Source organism: Spea bombifrons, chromosome 2 (genome assembly GCF_027358695.1).
Source record: "Spea bombifrons isolate aSpeBom1 chromosome 2, aSpeBom1.2.pri, whole genome shotgun sequence".
NCBI classification, from domain to species: domain Eukaryota; kingdom Metazoa; phylum Chordata; class Amphibia; order Anura; family Pelobatidae; genus Spea; species Spea bombifrons.
In genome coordinates, this window is record NC_071088.1 from 89,549,887 (window position 1) to 89,576,018 (window position 26,132).

The following is a 26,132-nucleotide window of genomic DNA, read 5'->3' on the forward strand; positions in this document are numbered from 1 at the left end:
TTCCCTGAAGGCACATCACCTAAGGATTACCTTTTAGTGTGGAATTTTTCCTTTACTTTTTCTCATGTCAGACACATTTCTCAGGAAAATAATCCCCCCTGACAATTGATCAGGTAATACTTATGTATTTTTTATTAGTAATTTGTATTTCATTTTATATTATATTACATATGTCCCTTCTCTCTTTCTAGGGGAGGTTCATCCAGTGGCTGTCATAATGATCAGATCACTCCTATTGGCCAGCAATGATCTGATCATCATTAGCCCACTTTTGATTCTGCAGCAGTCACCACGATTGTGTCATTAATTTGGCATGACAAACCAAGTATGTCACAGAACCAATGAGCCCACGTGGACGTGGAGGGGTTCTGGACGTGTTCTGCTCCTGAGTAGAGTTTAGATGATTAAGTCAGTTGCCATATTTTGTATTATGTTATTATCTTATTATATATTATTCTTCATCCTACTGATAAATATTGTGCCAAAACTAGGCATTCTATTGGACTTATAATTATTGAAAATGTAAAACCTGTTCCTGAGTAGTATAAGACAGTTGCCCGTTTATGATACCAGCCAAACCTTTGTGGACAAGTTATTTTTTATTTATTATCTTTATATCATATTATATATTATTCTTTATTGATATTGGTGGCAGTTTACTGGCAGTTTACTGGGCTTGCGTCCAGTCATTTAAAATTTAAAACCTGTACCTGAGTAGTTGCCTATTTATGCTGCCAGACAAACCTCTAACATGTGGACATTTTTTTAAAATGATCTTTCTATCATATATTGTTGTTCAGTCATAAATAAATATTGGTGACAAAATCAGGAATTTTACAAGGCTTGCGCACAGTTGACTGTCTTTTAGTTGTTTAAAATTGAAACTAGTTTAAGACAGTTGCCCATTTATGCTACCAGTTATTTTTTTTTATTATCTTAATTTCTTCAATTCATTGCAGGATATAAAATATTAGTGACAAAAATCTGGCATTTGACTTTATGAACTCCTAAGTAGGGGGTATATCTTTTATTTATTTTTTCACTTTTACAGGTGAGTACAAAACATTTGGAAATGTCTGTGGGAAGGAGTGATTCTAGTTTTCATGGGTTGAGCAAAGCTAGAGTCAGGCATCTACAAAAAAGTAGTAGTCAGGTGACCTGGTATACCAATCCCAAGTAGGTAGCATCCTTCTTGCTCGGAATCAGAAGTTGAACTATCATGAGTCACATGCAGCAACCGCAGCAGTACCGATCCTTGAGCTATTATTAGTGCTAAAATCTTGCTCACCATGCCTACCAAAGTAAAGCGCGATTTTAGTTACAACCAAAGTGTAAGGACTTACCTGCCGCTCCGTTCCAGCGCCGTGGCCGATCCCGCGACGCTTCCTCCTCGGCTGGCTTCCTGGGCAGCGAGTACCACCGCTACCCGGTCGGCATCTTCACCGCGTGGTCGTGGTAGCACAGCGCCGCCGTGTGGTCAAAACATAATATTACACGTTACATCTGTAACATGTTCTTATAACCTCGGGTGACCTCCTTAATGCAGGACACACCTTCACCTGTCCCTATTTAAACCTGGACTTCCTCTTCTGGGTCACCCGTGGTTGGTGTATTCTGTGGTTTTCCTGTGCGACTTGCTGTGACTATTTCTTCGTTTGACCCGGCTTGCGGACTTTGCTCCTGTTTTCTGATTTGGCTCCTGTTCTCTGATTGTTGGTATTGACTCGGCTTGTTTGACTATTCTTCTGGATTTGATTCGGCTTCCTGCTTTACCGGTTACCAGACCTGATTCTTGGCTCCAGCTCTCCTGGCTACTCCTGGTTCCTGTTTGCCTGGCTCTCTCCGCCTTCCGGGGTCCTCCTCATCCAATTGTTACACAAAGACTCTTGGATGGGTCATACTGTATGCTGGTGACTTGGTGGGATCCAAGGCACAGATAAAGTGACACAACTGCTTTCTCAGCGATGATTGAGGGGAACCCTTCAGGCAGCTGTTAGAGGCCCTCGGTGATGAGCAACACACATCAGCTCACATTTTGGCAGCTCTTAGGAAGATGCTGGTGAAGTTGATTGGACCAGAGGCAGGCACAGCAGTAGAAATGGGAATGGTGGTGACTGATGGGGCAGCAAACATAGTAAAAGCGGCTAGCGATGGGGACTTTGCGGGTTTGCATTGCGCAGCACATACACTACACCTATTAGTAAGAGCAGCTATTTCAACTGACGAGCAGTGGTGCAATGCAGTGCAAAACCTAGTGTGGATCTCTTCCGTAACCTTGAGATGGTGCTGCTGTAGGTGAAAGATGAGTCCAATCAAAACCACACGAGTGTCTGCGCACACAAATAATAAGTGAGTAAATTATATGTGCAACACAAAAATAATATGTACAAAAATACCCTTCCAGCGAGAGTTCCCACACACAGTATCCAAAAGGTTCGTATATAAAAGGAAGAGAAAAAAGAAAGAAAAAAAATTATGGTGTAGTATATCAAAGTACGTTTTTAAAAAAACGCTATTAAGCAGATCGGACCCTTACAATTTAAAGGGCATAAATATGCCCATACATAGAGTGTAATGGTCTCCTTAGGAGTTTCTCTATCCCACACTGGTACTTGTAGATAAAGAAGGTAGGCAGCGGAGGGGAGTAGGTAAAAACGATAATTTTAATGTAGAAAAGAAAGGCAAACTTGTTGTCCTCCGTTTCAGACGTTACAGAGTCCAGGCTTCAAACTTCGTAGCAGCGCTACCACAAAGAGTCCTCTGATCCACTTCCGTAATGCTACTCCTCCTACCAATGTCGTCAACACGCACTACGCTTTTAGATGAAAGATGAGTCCAGGTGAAGGTGCCAGTGACCACTCCCTTTGGGAACACCTACCGAATGTTGTTTTTAAATTTACAAATTTCAATTTTCTTGAGTTGAACGGCTAAGAAAAAATTGGTTGCCTGAAAACTAACGCGGCAAAAAACAAAACAAAAATTTAGTCTGCGTTGTTTTTACTTGCTGTGCACAAGTCTAGTGACTGTTTGTGTACAGATTCTCTTGTGTTCTGTAATCAGGTCTTCCGAGTTGCCTTTTGGGCCAAAAATAAATAATAAGTTTTAACATGTCTTTTTGTCAGTGTGCTTGTTAACATAAGAACAAATTATGTTTCAGAAGAACAGTCCTGTAGCATCGCAATTTCAACACGTGTTATTCTCTGACGTGTTACAGGAAACGATTATCAAAACAGAGGGTGGTTTGCAGCCTAACCCGTTTCCCTAACATTTGCTGAAAGGCTGTGTAAGCGTTGCTTTTCTGGGCTAAGTAATAGTTTGCTGAATCAAGATGATGAAACTGTGTGAAGGAAGAAGTGGATACTTCATTTTAATATTTCTCTTCTATCTATTCACAGGTATGCGTTTATAATTGTTTTCATGCTAAAGTTTAACTTGCCACTGTGCATTTTGAAATCACATGTCAAGGAACAGCATGTTTATGTAACAGGCAAAAAAGACACCAGAATATGTAGTTAACATTTAATTATTTCATTATTTTAAAATGAAGAGCACAGAATAAAATAAGATAAATGATATGAATTTAACATTAGATCAGAAAAATGATTTAATTTAATTGATTTTGTCAAATATTTATTTTTATAGATATTCTACTTTCCTTGTTTTTCAAAATTACAAAATACAAAATTTATTTCAGTATGTTGAATGGCATCTGATGGAAACAGATAAATACTACTACTGCTACTGCTCCTTTTTTGACTTTCCTTACTCTGGGGGAACCTTTAAAAAAAAAAAAAAAATCTATAATATCGGGGAAATTCAGCCCTGCTCCAATGGGGCTGCAAGTGCATCTTGAAGCGCCTGCCTGCCTGCCTGCCAGCCCAGTGTCCTGCTACCACTGCTGCTGATGCTCCTCTAAGCTGCAGGGGACCTGGATCCTCCTCTCTGGCAGAAGGTGAACGACTGCGCTATCCGCTCAGACAACTTGTGCTTTTGCCCAGCAGATGGCTTCTATGCTGGAGCTTCTATGAAGGAGCAACAGCGTCACATGACCTCCCGACACTCAGTCATAGAAGGCCCAAAAGAAGGGCTGGGCAGAAGCGGAGGTTGTCTACCGAGTAGTAGGTTGTCTACAGAGTGGCATATAGGGGAGTATAAGGCATATCTGGGGGGCAGAGTGGCATATAGGGGGTATAAGGCATATATGAGGGGCAGAGTGGCATATAGGGGGTATATGGCTTATCTGCAAGGCAGAGTGGCATATAGAGGGTATAAGGCATATCAGGGAGGCAGAGTGGCATATAAGGGGTATAAGACACATCTGGGGGGCAGAGTGGCAAGCCTGGTGGCAGATGTGTATAACTGTGTGCAGATGTACATAACTGGGGGGCAGGTTGACAAATACATAAAATAATTAAACAAAGAAATGCACTTTTTTCAATCTCAGTTTTGATAAAATATGACAAAATTGCTTACATGTGAATTAATATTTACTAGTAAAACTTTTTTCCTACAGGGTAGTCTTATATTCAGGCTTTTTCTATTTTTCTTAAATGAATATTAACATTTTTGGGGGTCGTGTTATAATCAGGGTCATCTTATAATCGAGCAAATATGGGAATCTCTCGCTCATTTCAATTAAAATACATAATAGATAGCTCTTACACACACCTGCCCATACACACACAAGCTTACAAACATACACTTATATACACATACACTGCCCTTACACCCCTTTCCCCTCATGTCTTACCTTTCTCATCTTCCATCTGACCTCAGCAGATCTATTTTGTTCCAGAAGATAAGAAAAAGAGAGAGCCTACCACCAAAATTCACTTTTTTCAATCACAGTTTTTATTAAATATGAAAAAATAGCTTACCTGTGAATTAATATTTACTAGTAAAACTTTTTTCCTACAGGGTAGTCTTATACTCAGGCTCTTTTTTTCCTAAATAAATATTCAAATTTTGGGGGGGTCATCTTATAATCAGGGTCATTTTATAATCTCTCGCTCATTTCAATTAAAATCTCTTGCGAGTATATAGTTTGATTCTCCTTGAAACTAAGACACATGTACAAGGCTAAAATAAATACTAAACTGATTTTGCGTCTGTTACATACATTTAAGTATTTACATTAAATTGTATTATATGCAGCACACCTATTACTTTGCCTGCTTTAACCAACCAAGGTTATTTTACATGTTTTTACACATGAGGACCAAAGCATGGTTAGCGCTTATGCTATATCTGTGATTTCTTACTAACTTGTTTCATTTACAGCCAAAAATTAAGTATTCTATCTTTTTAGGACAAGCAGGGCTTTCTTCTGAAATCATAAGTATATCATTATAAAAAATAATTTAGTATGAACATTTTTAAAAAGTGGTAAATATTAAGAAAACAAGCCACCTTTGTATGGCTTCACCTATAATAACTATATATAGACAGTGAAAATTGAGATTAAAATTGATTTAGGGATCTGTTTTGGAAACTGTTCATACGCCTTGTATTTACATCCATTTTGGTGGTTACAGGGCTGAATGTGAATTATGTGCATCACTGTTTTGAAAATGGATTTTTTAAAACTGTGATATACTGAGAGCTGGGTCCCAAAATTATATATTTGTTGGAAGTTTGTAACCCAAAGTACTCTACTATGTGCAAATTAACACTTTTGATTCAACTAATGCACCTCCAGACACAGTACACCACATGCATGGCTATTGTCATGGATTTCAGATGTTGCCGGATCAGAATTGGAACATGTGGATTACAGTTTTTATACTTAGAATTTTGACAGTTCACGTTGGTGGGTAAGGACATAAAGAATGGGATGGTAGATGTGAGGGTACAGAGTCAAGGGGGCAGGTGGTGAGGTGGTGAGGTAGGAGGACCTCAAAAACTTTAATAGGGATGACTGGACTGAAGCAGTTGAGGGTGATGAGGAAGGGCGGTCAAGGCACCAAAAAGTATATATATTTTTTTTACAAATATATGATGCCTCTTTTGATGTTTTATCAATTGCATTTGTCACATAAAAATATCTCAATCAATAATCTAAAATGCACCAGTGCATACTTTTAATTACTATTAATTAATGCTAATTACCATTACATTAATAACAAATATGATATATTTATAATATATACAATTTTTACCTTTAACATTAATAATGAATGTTTATTTTATTAATAATAAAGAAAACAAACATAAGCAAATTATTACCAGAGTAATACCAGAGTCACATAACAAAAATCACAATCAATCTAAAAAGCACCAGCGCATACTTTTAATTAATGCTAATTACCATTACATTAATAACAAATATGATATATTTATAATATATGCAATTTATACCTTTAACATTAATAATAAATGTTTATTTTATTAATAATAAAGAAAACAAACATAAGCAAATTATTACCAGAGTAATACCAGAGTCACACAACAAAAAATCACAATCAATCTAAAAAGCACCAGCGCATACTTTTAATTACCATTAAAGAGGAGGAAAGGAAGATACAGGTCCACTGCAGAGCTGCGGGGAATCCTCATCTCTGGCAGCGGGGTAAGTCGGCTTCTATGGTGGACCGGAGGGTCATGTAACGTGCCGGCAGCAGGGGGGGTTGTCTGCATCGCACAGATGTCCACCGGCTGCCAGAGAGTTGGATCCAGGTCCCCTGCAGCGCTGCGGGGGATCTGGATCCTCACCCTGATGTTTGCCCGCAGCAGGGCTAAATGATAAAGAAAAGAAAAAGTGTGGCCTATAATAGGGTAATTAAGAAACGGTTCGGCAAACTCTACATTTTTAAAGAAACGGTTCGCGCGAACCAGCAAGAGCCGGCTGAGTCCCACCACTGGATGCATGGTACATTTTAACATCACCTGCTTTTACTGTATGTAGAATGGCAGCGTGTAGAAGCATATATTTAGCAGGCAACTGCATTTTACCAAATGAGATCTGTGCACAATAATAATACCTGGAGTTAGGCGGGAGGGGCATTTGTCTGGTGCATCATATGGCCAGCCTGGGCCTAAAAGTAGTGAACACATAATAGCAGAATAGTGACACTAATGTTTCATGCTAGCTTTACAGTTTATTATATAAAATACACTACAAAGCTTAGTGTTTTGACATGACTTAGCTGGGAAAAAACTTCTTCCCTATTACTAAAAATAGCTGGCACTGAGGTATGCAAAAGTCGATATAACTTGGAGGTCACAGGGGATAGTGGTTGCGCATAGAGGAGAAGAAAGTCACAGTAATATAATATGTGGCTGGCACCGTGTGGTAAAGAGTTAAGGAATGGGTACTCACATTTTTTGGGGACTTAAGCAATTAGTCCCACAATACTTGCATGGGCGATACAATCCTCGCCTGGGGATATCTTTAACACCAGTCCTGTGTAGTTCTTTTTTTTGGTTCTCAGGATAAGGTGCACATAAAAAGTTAAACAGAAATAGGCATAGTGCTTTCTGTATATATAAAATGAATAAAACAAATAAAAACAGTTCACTGTATACTTCTGGCGTAGGTGGAATGATCCCCACCAAGGATATAAACTTGCGTGTTTAAAACATTAAAAGGATACCAGGAGCAGAAAAGAATGGTTTTTAAGAAAATTATTTTCAGCTTTCTGGTTAAAAACCATTAAAAGGTCGATAAAAATACGCGTTTCACCTACTAAATGGGCTTCCTCAGAGTGTCTAAAATAGCTCCTGGCACTCAAATCCTTATATAATAAATTCAAACTGTGTTATTATATAAGGATTTCTTCCTGCTTTTACCTTCCTATTTTTTGCTGCAAAAGTGGTTAAAAGCTACCAATTCCAGCTCATTGACAACACTCCATATGGGGCATTTCCTGAAATGTACTCACGTTTTGTGACATTACACAGCAGGGCTGGATTGGGTTGACCAAGCTTTGCTGACATCTTAAGGCCAGCATTTGCCAAATGATCTACCTGCAACTGCTGACTGGATCTTTTTTTGTATTTAATGCGCTTATGAGCGGTTACAAACTTGCATGTACTCCATGGCTTTTATTTATATTTTATCTTAGAATATTTGATTTAGAGATTCTTTAGTATTTTATGCAGAAGCAGCAGTTTATGAACTGGTGAGTCAGAAATAAACCTTACAAGAACTGAACTTTCTTTGATCATTGAGTGGAAGAAAGAGGTTAACTTGGAAATGTTTTTTTCTACCTTTGAGCCTTCCTGTAAAATTACACATATTTTCTTGTCCGTGCACCACATGGGACTTTCCATATAGTTCATAAGCCACAAACAATTTTACACTAGTGTATAACCACTATGAAAGGAATAGCCTGTGCTGTCTGTCACTGTCACTTGACACGAGAAGAAAAGGCATTTTGAATCAGCTGGCATCCTCCATAATGTTTTATCTACCGGCTGCCAGCTAGAAACAAATCCCACTTGATCAGGGTGTAGCAGAGAGGAAATAAATATTCAGGCTGAGCTTATGTGTAAGCGCTGAGCTTTTTGCTCTTCTCTCCCACTTGCCCTATCATGTTACCCTAAGTTGCAATATGACAGCACTTCCGGTGACATCCTCTCCCTGATCCACAAATCAGTGGTGGCTGAATGATGGCACGTTCGTAATTTTGTCGGATGCTCCTGTCGGGTTATGCTGGGAGATGCTGATGAAGATAGAAGAGAGAAGAGAAGGAAGAAGATAAAATATAGAAGATAAAATATAGAAGATGAAGAAGAACAAAAGGATGCAGAAGCATAAGTGGTTGGCAGAGAAGGTAGGGAAACATTTAGAGAGCTTGAGAGAGTGAACAAGATTGTGAGAGAGTAAAAGTGTGAAAGAGTGAGTAAGAGTGAATGTGGGAATGAGTGAATGAATTTCGTTCCTGAATTAAAAATGCCCCTAAATCTTTGGCCGCACCGTTTGGGCAGGGTACGCAATTCTTTGCCCGAAAACAAATGGGCCAAAAACAAACAGTAGAATTAATCCTAAAGGTTTTTGGTCCATTCTACTCTCCAGCTATCTTATAACTGATAGGAATGCAATTATTTTGTAAGCTTGTGTCCTAGTTGTTTAAGCTGCATCCCATGTCCCCACCAGTGGAATGGGAAAATTATCCATTAGCACATCCAAAGTCATCCAAAGGGGGAGTGCCTAAAGAAGGGAGTCACACAATGCTGTGAGATCCTGCAGCATTGACCTCCAGGCTACCTGGTACAGATACCGAGCATCTGGAGCTCATTTACTAGCAGTAAGCTGGTGTATGTCTCAAAGACAAAAGCAATTTAGACGCAATGCTGCCTGTGCACGGTGTAATCCACTGTGCATAGGTAGTATTTTTATGCCGGGACAGAACCCCAAAATGTGACTGTCCCAGCAAATTTGGACTGTTGGCAAGTATAACATACAGATCCATCCTCATGCACATCTGTGCACACACACACATAAACATCTATGCTCATACATACACACCCATGCTCACATACACTTACACATAACCATCCATGCACAGCCCTGAAGAATCATTTAAAAAAAACTGTTCAAAGTGATTGAACAAAGGGGAGAGAATCTCGTTTTAATACTGAATACAGGGTGTTAAAATGGTTTCTTACATAGCCTCTTACATAGAAAGTGTGTTCACAATACACATAATAAATCTGATACTTTAATTTGTATACACTAAAGCATAGTATATTTAATCTTTTAAACTGGGAATGTGACAAGTCACTTTAAAGCAAGCAATGGGAAACTATTGAGATCTAAAATTAAGCATACAGCATAAAAGTTTAATGTCTGTTTTACAATAACTTCTGAGATGCTGGGTTGTATAAGAAAAGAGCGCAAGGAACAGAGCAGTGTTGCATAATTTACACAATTACTCACCATATCTTTTCTTTCTTTAAGGGCTCAGTTCAATATCTAGGTGCACGGTTGAAGATGAATACTACATATTAAAATGCAATTGGGAAAACCCCCAGCTAATTAAACGTTTATTGAAAAAAAATGGAACTTATATTACTTGGTACAAATACACCGACTCAAATACCAAAGTGAATCTCTCAGCTGAGGTCAATGATAGAGTCATTGCAAATGGAGAAACACTTCAGTTCTGGCCTCTGCATTTAAATGATACTGGAATGTACAGCTGTGCTGTAGAGTAAGTTAACATGCCTTTATATGTGCTTTACAGTGTATTAAAAATAAAGTGTATTTCCAAAATAATTATATTTATCATCTAATGGAATGTTCAGGTAAAACGAGATAAGCCATAAATGATCACGCTGACAAATTAGAAGTTCTTTACATTAGGGCTGCAACAACTAATCGATAAAATCGATAATAATCGATAATGAAATTCGTTGGCAACGAATTTCATTATCGATTAGTTGAATCGATTATTATCGATTATAAAATGAGGGTTTTTTCAGAGCAAACGTTCTGAAAAATCCCCCTCATTATATAATCCGTTTAGTCTGACTCACCGTCTCACAGCAGCAGCTCCTACTTACTCCCCCTCCCTGTAATCACTGTGACAACTGGCCCCGCCCCTTCCTTCTCCAGGCCAGAACCACATGGCTGTGACACTCATCTAACTGTAAGTATATGTGTATATATATATAATGTGTATGTGTGTATATATATATATATATATATATATGTGTATATATGTATGTAATATATATATATATATTTGGGCTACTGAAAGTTAGGGGAGGTGGGGGTTAATTTAGGGGCAGTTATGGTTAGTGGGGTGTTTAGGGTTAATTTAGGGGCAGTTATGGTTAATTGGGTGTTTAGGGTTAATTTAGGAGCAGCTGTGGTTAATGGGGTGTTTGGGGTTAATTTGAGGCAGTTGTGGTTAATGGTGTGTTTAGGGTTAATTTAGGGGATGCTGTGGTTGATGGGGTCTTTAGGGTTAATTTAGGGGATGCTGTGGTTAAGGGGGTGTTAAGGGTTAATTTAGGGGCAGTTATGGTTAATGGGGAGTTTAGGGTTAATTTAGGGGAATCTAAATCCTGGGGGCAGTGAAGTGACATATCTGGGGGTATAAGGCATATACAGTATATAAGGCATATGTGGGGAGGGCAGTGTGGCATGTCTGGGGAGGACGGAGTGGTGTATCAGGGTGTATAAGGCATATCTGGGGGTAGAGAAGTGGCATGTCTGGGAGGCAGGGTGGCATGTCTGGGGAGGATGGAGTGGGGTATCAGGGGATATAAGGCGTATCAGGCACAGTGGCAGATGTGGGAGGCAGCGTGGAGTGGCAGATGTGGGAGGCAGCGTGGCATATGTGGGAGGCATTGTGGAGTGGCAGATGTGGGAGGCAGCATGGCGTGGCATATGTGGGGAGGGCAGGGTGGCATGTCTGGGGAGGATGGAGTGGTGTTTCAGGGGGTATAAGGCGTATCAGGCACAGTGGCATGTGGGGGGTAGAGTGGCGTGGCAGATGTGGGAGGCAGCGTGGCGTGGCAGATGTGGGAGGCAGCGTGGCGTGGCAGATGTGGGAGGCAGCGTGGAGTGGCAGATGTGGGAGGCAGCGTGGTGTGGTATATGTGGGAGGCAGCGTGGAGTGCTGTGGTAGGCAGCGTGGCATATGTGGGGGGGCAGCATGGCATGTCTGGGAGGCAGCGTAGCAAGCCTGGGCTCAAATGTGCATATATTGGGGGGCTGGTTGAGAAATAAAGACAAGAAATGTATTATCAAAGTTTTTTTATTCTGCTGTTTGTATTTAACATCATTTGTTTAGTAAATTATTTTAAATAAATGAAAAATTTACATTCATTTTTTTTATCCGATTAATCGATTAATCGAAAAAATAATCGGCCAACTAATCGATTATTAAAATAATCGTTAGTTGCAGCCCTACTTTACATTGTTACATTGTTAATGAGTTTGAAAAAACATATAACATTTTAAAGTTCAAACTTTGCAAAACATCCCCATATATGTTGATCCAGATGATGGCAATTCCTTTTCTATCCTAGTTAATATACTGTACATTTTGCCTCCGTGGGTAGGAATTAATCCTTCACGGCTTCCATTGGCCATCATCACTCTGTCTGGATCAGCCTGTATTAATTAAAATAAATGTTCTCTCTTCCCAAAAACTCTAGTACTGAAGTATGGTGTTTTGTCATTTGCTTAATCCTTGGGTTGACTAATCGTTCAGAAAATGTATCAATGTTAATTATATCTGTATTTTTTTTTGCACACTACCGTGACTTTTTAAATAACTTTGTAATATATGACCATCCCTTTCAGAGTTTATAACCATACATATTTTAGTGCTATCTACATGATATCAATACTCACTTCTAGGTCATTTATATGTAAATGAAAAAAAGTCTGTCCAGAAATTACCCTTGACGTAATCCCTTATGTAAAAATGTGACGATCTTCTGTTTGTAACAATTCTGTTTCCATTCTTTCAATGTTTATCTCAATTGGGTCTTCTAGGCCTGGCTCCCATATTTGAAATAACCCTTTATAATGCTGATTTGAGTCACCAGTTTTCCCTTTTAGCCCTTATATTTTAGAACTACCAGTATTTTGTTTTATGACTTCATGAGCAGAGGTGCAGTTTTATGGAGTTATGCCTCATTGCCCTTCAAGTTGGGATACTGTCTACTAGAAAATTAGCTTTGAATCATCTGATGATGATCATTTAAATGTGTTGTTTCACAAAACACTAACCGAGCATCGTAGCTGATTTGTCATTTTATTATTAATGCAAAATAACACTTTTAAGAAGCTTTTTTCACCCAGTTTCTGCAAATCTCATCATATTCTTCAACTGACTATAAGACATTCTGCGTAATTTCACTACTTAATTTTAGGTTGCATAAAACTAAATGGTAATGAATATAAACAAAATTATAGTAGATATGTATCATAAGTGTACAGCCTAGAAATGTACTTGTAGCTCCTAACAATTCAATAACAATTTTTTTTCCAGAAATATAACAAGCAGACAGGAAAAACTAAATGTGTTGATAAAAAATCAGGACAGTTGTTACAATTCTTCTTGTATAAGTCATAATCCTTCAAAAACAGGGACATATGCAAATATCAAAATCGACCTATATCATGAATACACAGATGGCGAGCACTCCATTGTGTGGTACAAGGTATGTTTCTATTTCTACTTATGCCTCAGAGCATTGCTTGAAGAGACGCTATTACATTATAGATATGAATGATATAAGCAATAAAAGGAATACTTATTTTATTTTCCTTTCCATCTCAGCAATGTTATTTGCTTTTGGGCTCTATGTGGGAGCCGCCATCTTAATGCTGCATGGAATGCTTTGAGCTTGTGCCTCATTCTAAGAGACATGTAATAATAATAAAGGTAGAAATAAAGAAGAATGTTGCATCTTTTCGATCCAGTCATCACTGGTGGAGTGGTAGGAAGGTTTGCATGATATTCAGTGGTTATGGTTCTGGTAGATGTGAAAACTAAAAAACATAGCACCTAAATAAAGATAAATAATGACTGATGCATTTTAGAGATGGAATAACATAATGGTTTATCTTAGGTTCAACATTTAACATAGGAAAATGGACTTTAAGTGAAGACTTAGTCAGCCCATATTTCTACTGTTAATTATATAATTCCTTAAAAGGTTCTCAGGCTTGTCTTGTATTCAGGATCGCCATATCCCCATCCTATGCATGTTTCAATTACCTTACTGTATTCACTTCTATCACTTCTTCTTGGAAGATGTTCCATTTTTTAAATTTAATTACTTAGTGAAGTAAAACATTGTTACACTACATAACCCTAAATGTCTGTTCTCTGCATTTAACACCCTCCTCTGTCACCCAGCACCTCTCTCACCTTCTAACGTCCTTGCCCAAGAACTTGCCACTTACTTTACAAACAAAATTGGTAAAATCAGGGATAACATCGTTTCCCATGTTGTCAATCATATGGTACCTGAATCTCACTTCTCACCACAAGCCACCCTCAACTGCTTAAGTGCAGTCACCCCTAGTGAGATTTCTGAGGGTCCCTCATCCTCCCACCTCACCACCTTTAATCTCTCACTTTCCTCTGGTGTATTCTCATTCTCATTTGCCATCATCTCTCCCATCCTAAATAAACCTTCCCTTGATTCCACATCCCATCAAACTACCCTCCACTTTTTCTCCTCCTCTTGGCATTCAAACTGCTAGAATGATTAACTTATAATCAACTAACTAAATTTCTCTCCACAAACATTACTTGACCCTCTATCAACTGGTTTCCATCCATAGCATTACACTGAGACTGCACTCACTAAAATTACCAACGACCCCCTTGCTGCTAAACACAAAAGGCCATTTCTCACTACTTATACTCTTGGACCTCTCTGTAGCCTTTGACGCAGTTGACATCCCCCTCTTTCTACAAACTCTTTATGTCCATGGCATCCTTGACACAGATCAAAACCTACCTCTCTGTCTGTATTTCTTGTATCTCCTTCACTGGAACTTGTTCTTCTCGCTTTCCACTATCTGTTGCTGTTCCTCAGGGCTCAGTTCTTGGGGCTCTAGTCTTTTCCATCTGCACCCCCTCGCTTGGACAACTCCCATCTATCTTCCTTTGGCTTCTACTACTCTATATCTCCACTGCCAACCTTTCACCCTCTTTTCTAACTCACCTCACCAAATTCAATTTAGTATTTTTCATAACATTACTCTTATGACCATACGCAGTTTATATGTAATCATATATTGACCGTTTAACTTGAATTGTTGTATGACTTACAGGACTGTAAATGGTATAAAGAAGATGAAAAGGAAATTTCATTTAATGAAGTACAGCGCTCAGATGCTGCAGACTATACTTATGTAATTACACGTATTCATAAAGGAAAGAGTTACAAATGTTCAAGAAAAACAATTCTAACTGTTGAAGGTAATTTTTCAAATATATAATTTTAATATTTAGTCATTCTTATTCATACTAGGACATGATACTATTGTCTATTCCAGATGCCTTTGTCACAAATTCTCATATTCACCTCTGCAGATCCAATATAAGCTAAAAGAAATGAAATAATAGTAGCATAGCTGCATAACAATATGAAAAAATATCATATATTTGACATTCCATGATGTCATTAAGTTCTTATTTTGCTGTCTCAGAGCAAATTGTGTGGTCTATTACATTATGCATAATACGGTAACAGGCAAAAATACTTGAAAAATATGTGAAAAGTTTTCCAATATAAGTCAAAGGTTTCACCTATAACAGTAAAGAACAAAACAGCGGTTGAAATGAAAAAATATTTTAATTATGAAATCAACTTGCTGTGATATTGTCTTAATAACTACATAAACACATACTTACACCCTTATAAAGATTAGGAGTGTAAATCAGATATATTTGCAACATACTGAACCTGCTTTAATGGAAATATATAACAGTAACAAGGTTTGCGAATGATAACACTATTAATGTAGTTACAGCTACAAAGTAGTAAAAAAGTAATATTTACTACATGGATTCTGGTGCTACTGGATTCTTCAATATAATGTATTTAGTTCAGGCATTTATTCCATGCGCACATTCAAAAAGATATGTAAAAGTAAGTTGTACAACGTTCTACAAAGTTTTACCATAAAAAGACGCTCACATAATAGAAATAGACAGGCTGTCTAGATCACAATTAAACTTAGATTTTTTTTTGTGTTTGCTAGTCAATTAAACAGGCAAAAGTACTCTGCGTGACTTGGCTACCTAAATCTGCACAGCTGAAAAAACCCTGTCTTGACCCCACCGCTGTTACCTATCAGAACATAACCACAAACTGTATTGTGGAACTAAGATATATTATTAAGATGAATATCAAATTGCTCATTGGATAAATAGTTAAACAATACACCTGTAAATAAAAGAGATGATAGCATGATATAATTATATACAGTATTATGCACTGTGCAGGAGACCAAAGAATAAAAAATAAAAAAAAACTAATTAAAAAAAAAAAAAAATCCTGCAGTTGGTTTGACAATGCCATCAAGCTTGTTTGCACAACCAAGTAATTTGGGCGACGTGTCATCTCCACTGTTTAGTGGTCGGCAACGTGTCTGTACATGGACACCTGTGTCTGCTACAAAGAATTCTGCTGTCTACCACTCAGACCACCAGGAAATTAGAGATTGATACAGATTGGTGCAAAGTGCAGATCTGATCAGGTCCCAAAACGTGGTCTACTTCAATGCTCTCCTTCCTGAGTGACACTCTGCTCTGGGAAGTGATGTAATCTCTGGCCCTGCAGTACAATAAAGGGGATACAGGCTGCATAGTGTCTGCAGGTGGTGAGTACTGGCTTTAGCTTGTAGGGGGAGCAGAGAGTGAAAAGGAAAATATTATGTTTGGGAGCAGAATAAAACATAGGCATACAAGCAAGTAATCCAGTCTAATCCATAGATTAGTCTAAAATGATTGCCTCTTTGAGAAATGTGTGCAAAGCATTATTTTTTTCTAATACTTTTAACTTTCCTTTCAGATCCAATAGAATTTGTAAAGCCAACTATCAGTGGTGAGAAAAATGTTACTGCAGAGATAGAACTAGGTAGGTACTTCAAACAGAAGATATCTATCTTTCTATCGATAAATCTATTGCTCTATCTATTGATCCATCTATCCATTCATCCATCTATCCATCCATCTGTCTAATCTGTCTATCCTGAAATCATATTGTCTATGTTTAGCAGCTATCTTTTGTACCTTTTCACTATTTACCAGTCAAATATGTTATTCAGAGGCATTTAAACTACTAGGGGCAATGAGATGCTACACCACTGTGTGAATAAATTTGGGCAAGGTGTATTTGTGACACACAGGATGAAAAAAGTTGATTTAGAACAATGTGTAGAAATAAACAGTTTAGGAAAGATACAGCACAGGAGAGCAGAGGAAGAAGATGTATTAAGATAAAACAGATAAATGATCGGGAGCCAGTGGCATTCACCCAAAGTTAATAATACTACTCCAGGTTCTGACAAAAATGCTAACAGATTTATTTAACTAGCCAACATAGACAGGAGTAGTTCCCAAAGATTAGAAGTTGGCACTTGTAATATCACTTCACAAAAAGGTAGTGCAAAAGACAAGAAAGGATTGTTAAGTATCTGGATATAAGTGGTTTGCTAGATCGGAAGCATGGGTTTACTCCAGGGAGATTTTGTCCAACCAGGGAGGAGCAAAAGATATAACATATCTAGACTTCAGCAAGAAAATTGATATCATCTCCTGCAGAAGCCTCATAATTGAGTGTTTGGATTAAGCAACTGTTGAGTAACAGAAGTTAATGGTGAATATTTAAAAGAAGGTCTTGTTACTAGTGGCATTCCTCAAGGATTGGTACTGAAATCCATGCTTTTTAATGTTTTTCCTAGCAATGTTACAAAAGGTCTCAAAGGCAAGATTTTGTTTTTTTGCAGACAAAACAAGGTCTGCAATGTGTAGTCAGTACTGGTAGAATAAACTAAATGGCAAATGCTTTATGTAAATTAGAAGAATGGTCAAGGCAGGAGTTTTATGTTAATAAAATAATATTTTTAGGATGTAACAAATCTAAAGGCAAACTAGAGGTTTTGGCGTACTATTTATTACTGGCAAAGGATAGTGACCTGGTAATAATTATTTATAAGGAATTAAAGATATGAAGGTAATGCAGTATGCAGCACAAAATGATTCAGAAGGATTCTCAAGAGCGGGCAAAGAAAAGCTACTAAAATATTAAATGGTTTGCAGGACAAAAAAAATGATCAGAAGAAAAACTAAGGGATCTCAATGTATAGCTAGGATGGCGGCTAAGAGAGGAGAGGTGAGATAGAAACATTTAAATAATAAAGGGATTTAACAAATTACTGGAGGGAAATGTATTTCAAAGGAGGAGAACTACCGTATTTGCTCGATTATAAGACGAGGTTTTTTCCAGAGCAAATGCTCTGAAAAATACCCCTCGTCTTATAATCGGGGTCGTCTTCTAATCAGACCCCAAAAAAATGGCTGGGCCATGCTGCTTACCGGTCGCGAGCAGCGTCTCTTCCGTTAGAAGCAGGAGGACAGGAAGCTTGTAGCTTCCTCACAGAACTCTATCTCCCCCTCCCTCCTCTGGGGGCGGGGCCAGAGAAGTTGCTGGTACAGCCGGTCCCCTGCAGAAGTCTTCGAGTGAGAGAACTGCAGTTCAGGTAAGGGGGTGGGGGAGGGTTTTTGGGTAAGTACGTGTGATTAATGTGTGAAGTATGTATGATTAATGGAATGAATGAGTATTTAAATGTTTGTGAATGTGTGTTTGTGTGTGATAGCATGGATGTGTAAGGGGGGTGGGGGTTGTAGCATGGCATAGGGAGGCTGTAATCCCACTACTATCATCCCCAGGTTCCAGCATGTACTGGCTGCCTTGGCTTGATAGGAGTGTGATTGCTGTTAGCAGCAATCACACTCCTATCAAGCCAAGGCAGCCAGTACATGCTGGGTTAAAAGGCATATCATGGGGCTGAGTGGCATATAGGGGGTTAAAATGCATTTCTGGACCTCCAGAAATGCATTTTAACCCCCTATATGCCACTCAGCCCCATGATATGCATATATACCTCCAGAAATGCATTTTAACCCCCTATATGCCACTCAGCCCCATGATATGCCTTTTAACCCCCTATATGCCAGAGTGGCATATAGGGGTATAAGGCATATCATGGGGCAGAGTGGCAAATAAAAGGAAATTTAAAAAATATATTTACATGAATTAATATTTACTGGTAAAACTTTTTTTCCTATAGGGTCGTCTTATATTCAGGCTTTTTGTTTTTTTCCTAAATTAATATTTTGATTTTGGGGGGTCGTCTTATAATCGGGGTCGTCTTATAATCGAGCAAATACGGTATTAAGACAAGAGGTCTCCAGTCTCCAACTAGAGGGCCAGAGGCTTAGTAATGTAATGTAAGAAAGTCTTAATTTACACAGAGGGAGATAAATGGAGTAATCTGCCAGCATACATGGCAGAGGTTAAGATAGTGAGGGGATTTAAACATGCTTGTGATATGAATATAGCTATCATGAACCTAAGACCAATGACTGATAATGTTTTTCACATGCTTTGAGTTTTTTGAATATATAACATTAACATATTTTTTGCTATGCTCCTTTCAGGTCAAAATCTGTCTGTTGACTGCGAAGTCTTCTATGGATATGACAACAAAACACTAACTCTTGTGTACTGGCTTTATGTAGATAAGAATAAAATAGACACTAATGATGTGTATGAATTTGTGAACGAATGTGACAATTTCAGTAGTACAACATGTTATACTGAGCTAAGGTCAAAGTAAGTATTCTAAAGATTTATCAGTACTTATTTTTAATTTAGCTTTTCAGAATGAAACAATGTAGGTGCCAGATTTAAAAAATGAAATGATTCATTTAATTATTTTAATTTAATTAATGTACAATAAAATCAAATTACATTTTTAAATGAAAGTATTACAATATATGGAAGGACATATTAACCCCCCCTCCCTCTGAAAATATAGATATGGTATCAGGAAATCTGATGAGATCGAACAGATTTATAACTCACATGCTTCCAAAGAAAGGTTTGAATTTTAAAAAATGTATACATTTTAATGTTGCAGTTTGTTTTATTTTATGCAATTCTTGTTTTGCTCTTGAGAGAAAGGGGGTTTGCCAATCAGTCTCTGGCAACCTTTTTACATTTTTTAACTAAGTCAATATCCTGAAATCATATTGATGTTTATCAAAGAACTTACTAATTTTATGCATTATAGGGATAATGATGGTAAACTGTTTGCTAGAACAGACTTACACTTAATAAACATCACAGAAGAAGATGTTATGTACCCTTATAAATGTCAAGCACAAAACACCAATGGAAATGACGAAAAGTTTGTTTCGTTAAAAAAAAAAGGTAAGACAATGTACCATATTTCTAGAACTTTGGAGAAGGGTTTTGAGTATGCAGATCAGTCAGGGTTCCCATGCTGACCCTTGTCCACTGCCGAAAGCGCCTACAATGGGCACGTGAGCATAAGAAATGAACCACAGAGACATGAAGGAAGGTGGCCTGGTCTGATGAATTATGTTTTCTTTTACATCACGTGGATGGCCGGGTGCGTGTGCGTCTCTTACCTGGAAAACACATGGCATCCGTGTAGGCCCCACCTCAAAACTTACAGGGATTAAAGGATCTGCTGCTAACGTCTTGGTGTTTTTAATTTCATTTTTTGGCAATGAACTTCGTTTCCCGGCCTTTTGGCTCAGACGAAAATTTTTGATTCGGAGCAACATTCGGAGGGGGTGGGGGTAATTTTGATCTTTTTATTTACCCATTTTACCACCATTCTCTTTCAAGGATTGTGGTAACTATTTGCATTTTTGCTTTCTTTGGCCTAAAAAGTGGTCAAACCAAGGGATATTTTACTTGTTTTTTTAAGTAAGTGGGGATCATTGTAGAGGTTTAATTTTTAAAACATATTTTAGTGATAGATGTGACAATTGGTGCTTTTTTATATCTTTATTTTACACTGCTCTCTCTCTCAGGGAACTAACCGATCTGTCATTTGGGCAGCACATGCATACACACACACTGTCTGACTGCACATTGTGTGATCAGTCAGCCGGGTAACACTGCACAAGACCCAGTTGGGGTCTTTATAGACCTTATGAGTCACTGCAGCATGAAGCTGATTACCTGGTGATGTCAGCCATGATGCTGCCATCTGGAAAGTGCCCTAACCTTTGCTTGGGCATTTAAACCAACTTTATTGACAAACCAACTTTACTGACTTTTATAATTTCTGATTCTTTATTGAACATCATTTGCTGATGAAGCAGACATTATTTAATTGGTGTTACTATGTTGCTATTTATACTAACATCACAAACATTTGTGTTTTGTCTATTTTTCCTCTAGAGAAAAGTCCAGATATTTCCCATGGAGTATTCACAACATCAATGGCTGTATCCATTACTTGCTCCATCTGCATTGTACTCATTGTCGTTCTATGTGTGGTATTAAGAATAGAAATAGTTTTACTATATCGGCGCCTGAGACGAATTGATGAGACCATTGGAGGTTAGTATGACAACTAGCATGTCTCCCATTGAGTTTTCACATGGCATTGGTACATATATTAATTAGACGTATGAAACTGGCACAAAAGGTGTTATTGCCAACTTGAAAACACGGCTATCTGGGGAATAAATGGGGAGAATCCACTCATTTAAAAAATAATCATATAAAAATATAGTCCCCTACCTCCTTTCATACTTGTGATTGGTTCTGTTAGTAATACAGAAGTTCAAATTCACAAGTACCTGATGTGCATGCTAAAGTGGTAGCTCCATAGGAGCAGTTTTTATGTTTCTGTATTAAATTCTGCTCCTTTTACAGTAACTTCAGTATTTCCCCTACAAGAAAAAAACAGATATGGCTGTTATTAAAGATTCAATGTTTGATTCAATGACCTGTCAAAAAACTTTAAGTGTAGAAAAATACTTGGTTTCTACATGGAGCTCCCCAATCTTAAAAGTACAATGTATTGTCGTCATTCGTATTGCTATTGCTCAAAGGATTTTATCTACCACTAAACAATCAATTTATGAGGACACGGGAGGTAAAATGTCATTGAATCAGGCTCACAACTGCAAAACCTACACTATTCTGAATTTAAGGTTCCTTTTTATTAGTATTATTTATTTATTTTATTATACTGAAATAAAAAAAAAGCTTTAGCTTGCTGTTCTGTGTAGTCTACATTGAAAGCGCAAGCTGCCTAAGCGGCGCGCTAATTGTCCATTGCTGGACATTAGTTATATAACAGGGGTCACTAAAAGGTCAGGGAAGTTAAGGCATAAAGTTTTGGTGGGCTAGGTTAGCTAAATCTAATTCTAGGTTGCTGGGCAGGTAGTTTATTTAGCACAGCTGATTAATCAGCTGTGCTGCAGCACGAATGTTTGCACGAGCGTTCTGTGCGGCGGGAAAATAAGCACAGCTGATTGGTGCAATCAGCTGTGCTCGCGGCGCGAGACAATTCTAAAATAAATAAATAAGCTGCGCGCAGGGAGATTAAACTCGCTTCAAGAAAAATCTTCAAGGAGCTGTTGCTGAGCGAGCGTCCCACCCCCCCCTTTTGTGTTAAATGTAATGTATGTAATATGTTATATTGTCGTAGTTTTATAGGGGTAAAGGTCGCCTCTGTGTTGAGGTGGACAGAGGCTTGGTGTCACACAATCTGGCTGAGAAAGGGGCGGATTGTATTTGGTGTATTATATATAAGAATTTATTTGGTTATTACATTAAATGGTTTGTGTTGTTAATGCCTCTTATACCCATTTAAATAAAGCTACGGCCAATTTTATCCAATTTACAATTGTGTGTCTGTGGTATTTTATTGATTTGTTATGGGTTAATATGTACATGCAATGGACAATATTTATATTGTAAAAAAACTATAATGTTACCATTATTTTTTGCAGATGGAAAGGAGTATGATGCTTATGTATCTTATGTGAATCATTCTATGAATGACTCTGAAGAGACAAAGTCTGTATTAAATACTCTACCTAGCATTCTGGAAAATTATTTTGGTTACAAGTTATGTATTTTTGACAGAGACATTGTTCCAGGAGGTGGTAAGTATAGGCAAATGGGCAATGTGACTAATGAGAGTGTGGATTGTGGAACGATTGCCAGGGTTTTCACCACAAAAAACAAAAATAGCTTTCTAAATGCATTTTTCTTGAGATAAATGCACAAATTAAATAGTACTGTGTTTAATAGTGTAACACAACAAACAAAAAAAAGAAATCAAAATAAATAACAATTATAAAAAAAAGCGCCACCAAAATACTTTTTTCACATTTTCACAGCAGAGGAGGGGTGCCACTTTCTGACTCTTGGGGCAGTTAAAGCAAAGTGGCCCCATTTGCCCATTGCCCCCTCTTGTAACTCACAAAATCACTGGCACATCTATGTACACACACAAACCTGCACACTCACACTAAGACCTACATCTAAATCACAAGTACAGACAAACACAATTTGCTTAAGCTAATAACACACAACCAACAGACTTGTGCATTTGGATTTGTACGAATTGCAAATTTACCAAATTTTGGCAAATTCAGCAATTTATACAAAGCCACTAAAACGAGGCCATACCTCTCACGAAGTGGAACGAAAACAAAGCATTAAGCTTTTGTCTGAAATCTACAGGCCCTTTCACTCATGCTCACTCTCTCACACTCTCATTCTTGTTCACTTTCATACTCTCTATATGCTTCCCTACCTTCTATGCCAACCACTTCAACTTCTGCAGACCACTTCCAAATCTTCTTCATCTTTGAAAGGGGGACAGGATATCACCAAAAGCACCATAATTGTGCCACAACCTGCTTTCACCACAGGCAAACTGAAGCATACAATCTGTCTCAAGGCTATTTCCCATGGGCACATTAAAAAAATATTTGTTTACAATAGCATAAGTCATAGAAAGGTTGGGTCTAGGGAAAGGGTGGGGAAATAAAATTAAATAATAAAAAAAAAATAAAAAGAGAGTAAGGGTTTCATTCCCTCATTATAACCTGATATGGCACATTCGGCTGCGGTCTTGCAATCCTTATAGACATAATATATAGATCTGCAACTTGAGACATGAAATTTGCACTCTTGCAATCACAGAGGCCTCTTAGATTCATCTCCAGACAAGTGCAATGAATCTCCTGGTTTATTGTCCTCTGGGGAAAGGGGGAAGGGAAATGGGGAGTGAGAAGAGATAGGAAACAAGGATCAAAAGTAAAGGGAGAAAAGAGGGCTATTGATCACAAATCTCCCATTAGTCAGATGAATGATCACGTCCAACTGATGGGACGTTAGCGATTAGCCATGTCTGTAAAATGGCTAGGTAAGTTTGCTTAGTTTCGAGTAATATGGACAAGAACAATACAATAATTTGTGTGATATCAGTTGTATTTGTTCATTATTGTAACTTAGATGAAGATCATATGAGATTTTAAGACAAATGTATACATAAATGCTGGTAATTCCAAAGAGTTACACACTCATGCTAACACACACTTAAACATACGCTCTCACTCTAACATACATACATACATACATACTCACTCCTTATCCCCCTTTTGTTCCCTTACCTTCTCCCTCCCTCACCTCCTTACATAACTACAGCTGCAGCTTTGATTTTGGCTGCTTTGCACTTTACAATGTGGTTTTATCACCAAATGTCTTCAGAGGCTGGCTTTTAATCTCCCGCAGTGTGGTTTAATTATACACACCTGAAAGAGAAGAGACATTTAAAGATTTTTTTACAAAAAGTCTGAATGTTGTGATGAATTCTAGAAGTTGTTGATTCTCAACCTGCATAATTTTCTTCAAAATATAGCAATAACTTTCACCAATCATTAAACATGTGGTATTTTAAAGAATATAAAAATAATAAAAATACTGGTTGTTAAATTATATTTCAAAATCCACTCTTCACCAACAGATGCGGAATAACACCACCTGTTTGGATTATTTTATTATTCTGTCCGGGAATTGACATAATGGGAGAAACAGTGTATCAACTTTGAAAGAGCAAACATGCATATTCAGAATGAATTATGCAATTTATGCAAAGCATTACTATACTATAATGTGCCAGTCTGTATCTTCTGTATGGATAATTCCTACTATCACTACCTCACATAAATATTCATCCTACTTTGACTTTGCACCTGACTCAGTATAAGTGAATGCATTAGAAAACTGATCTTTGTAATATCTACTTGGCTGTAGTGATACAATATTAATAACTAGCAGTATACATAGATTGAAGTTAGCAATGTGTAAGCATGTGTAAGCAGATCTGATATTAGTCATTTTGATCAAAATGTTCTTTTTTAATCTTTTTTTTTCCATAGCAATAGTTGATGACATGGACTCATACCTTGAAAAATGCAGACGGCTAATCATACTCCTGAGCCAGAATTTAATATCTGACGAAGTGTTGTATGAGCTTGAAAGTGGACTACACAAAGCTTTGGTAGAAAGAAAGATTAAAGTTATTTTGATTGAATGTACTCCTTTCAGTGAACTGAAAGCCATACCAGAGTCACTGCAACTACTTAAGGCCAGCAGCAGAGTTAAATGGGAAGGGGATAAGTCCCGTCCACTGAAATCTCGATTTTGGAAACAAATCCAGTATCTAATGCCAGCCAAGCCAATTAAACCAAGATTTTCATTTTTAAAAGCTGGAAAGAGTTTTCTGCCTTACAATGTCAGTGGTGAATATGACATACTAGAAGGCAATGAAACTGACCATTCAAGGGCTGTGCTCTCACAGTGAATATAGATGAACTGTAGAGTAAACCATGACTTACTAAAACTGATAATGGAGGAGCACAATTTTCACTCTGTAATATTTCATTCTAATGAACTCTCAATTACAGCACAGTTTTTTTACAGCAATGGCTGACCATTGGAACTGTGCTGTGGTCTATTTGTCTCATGATGTTCAGCGAGTAATGCCAGATTAAGGTGCTTAGAACCTTACAAAGAGGATCTTCTTTTCTTCGACACCAACTATTTTTCCATATAAGAAAAACATAATTAATGTAAAATAAAATAGATTCCTCTACATTGTCACCATGTTCATATTAGTATACATTTAAAAAAATATATAATGTAGGGCTGAACATAATTTTACTACACAAGAGAGGAGCTACGGAGAGAGGAGCTGATTCTGTGCTGGATTGATCAAGTAATATACATACCTGCTATAGAACCAACTCTTCTCTGTTTGTGTCTGACAGTCCTTCACATTATTCCAGAGGTCACAGGCAGGACACTTTATCACAGCAGTGGAACAGCTGACGCTACTACAAATCCAGTAAACTACTACTGGATGCGGGGCTCAGGACCCCATGCCAATCTTGGTCCCTGGAGCAATTGTTCCATGTGCTCCTTGGTTAATCCAGCCCTGTCAGCAACACCTGATTGTACAGAGGATTTATTCTACAACAGCTGTGAATATGTTAATGAGCTGAACATCATGAGGACCAAAGTCTACAGCAGTTGGAATTAGAGCCCTGCACGGGACTGCATTTTTTTAATCCCGC

The 26,132-nt window shown here is 37.8% G+C and overlaps 1 protein-coding gene across 1 annotated transcript; it reads left to right on the forward strand.

The window, feature by feature from the left end:
* Positions 1–3,258: 3,258 nt before the first annotated feature.
* Positions 3,259–26,098, forward strand: IL18R1 (interleukin 18 receptor 1). Its single transcript, XM_053455987.1, has 11 exons — positions 3,259–3,395; positions 9,902–10,154; positions 12,954–13,125; positions 14,753–14,900; positions 16,498–16,563; positions 19,149–19,323; positions 19,784–19,923; positions 20,929–21,090; positions 22,494–22,649; positions 24,936–25,319; positions 25,827–26,098. Exons 1-11 carry the CDS (start codon positions 3,329–3,331, stop codon positions 26,096–26,098), a joined length of 1,995 nt encoding a protein of 664 aa, XP_053311962.1. The 5' UTR covers positions 3,259–3,328.
* Positions 26,099–26,132: the final 34 nt, after the last annotated feature.

Bases quoted from the DNA above. Each gene is read 5' to 3' on its own strand.
- IL18R1 (XM_053455987.1), top strand. From the start codon at position 3,329: ATGATGAAACTGTGTGAAGGAAGAAGTGGATACTTCATTTTAATATTT. The intron at 14,901-16,497 runs GTAATTTTTCAA...CTTTCCTTTCAG, and splicing joins AACAATTCTAACTGTTGAAG to ATCCAATAGAATTTGTAAAG. The intron at 25,320-25,826 runs GCAATGAAACTG...TGTGTCTGACAG, and splicing joins TGAATATGACATACTAGAAG to TCCTTCACATTATTCCAGAG.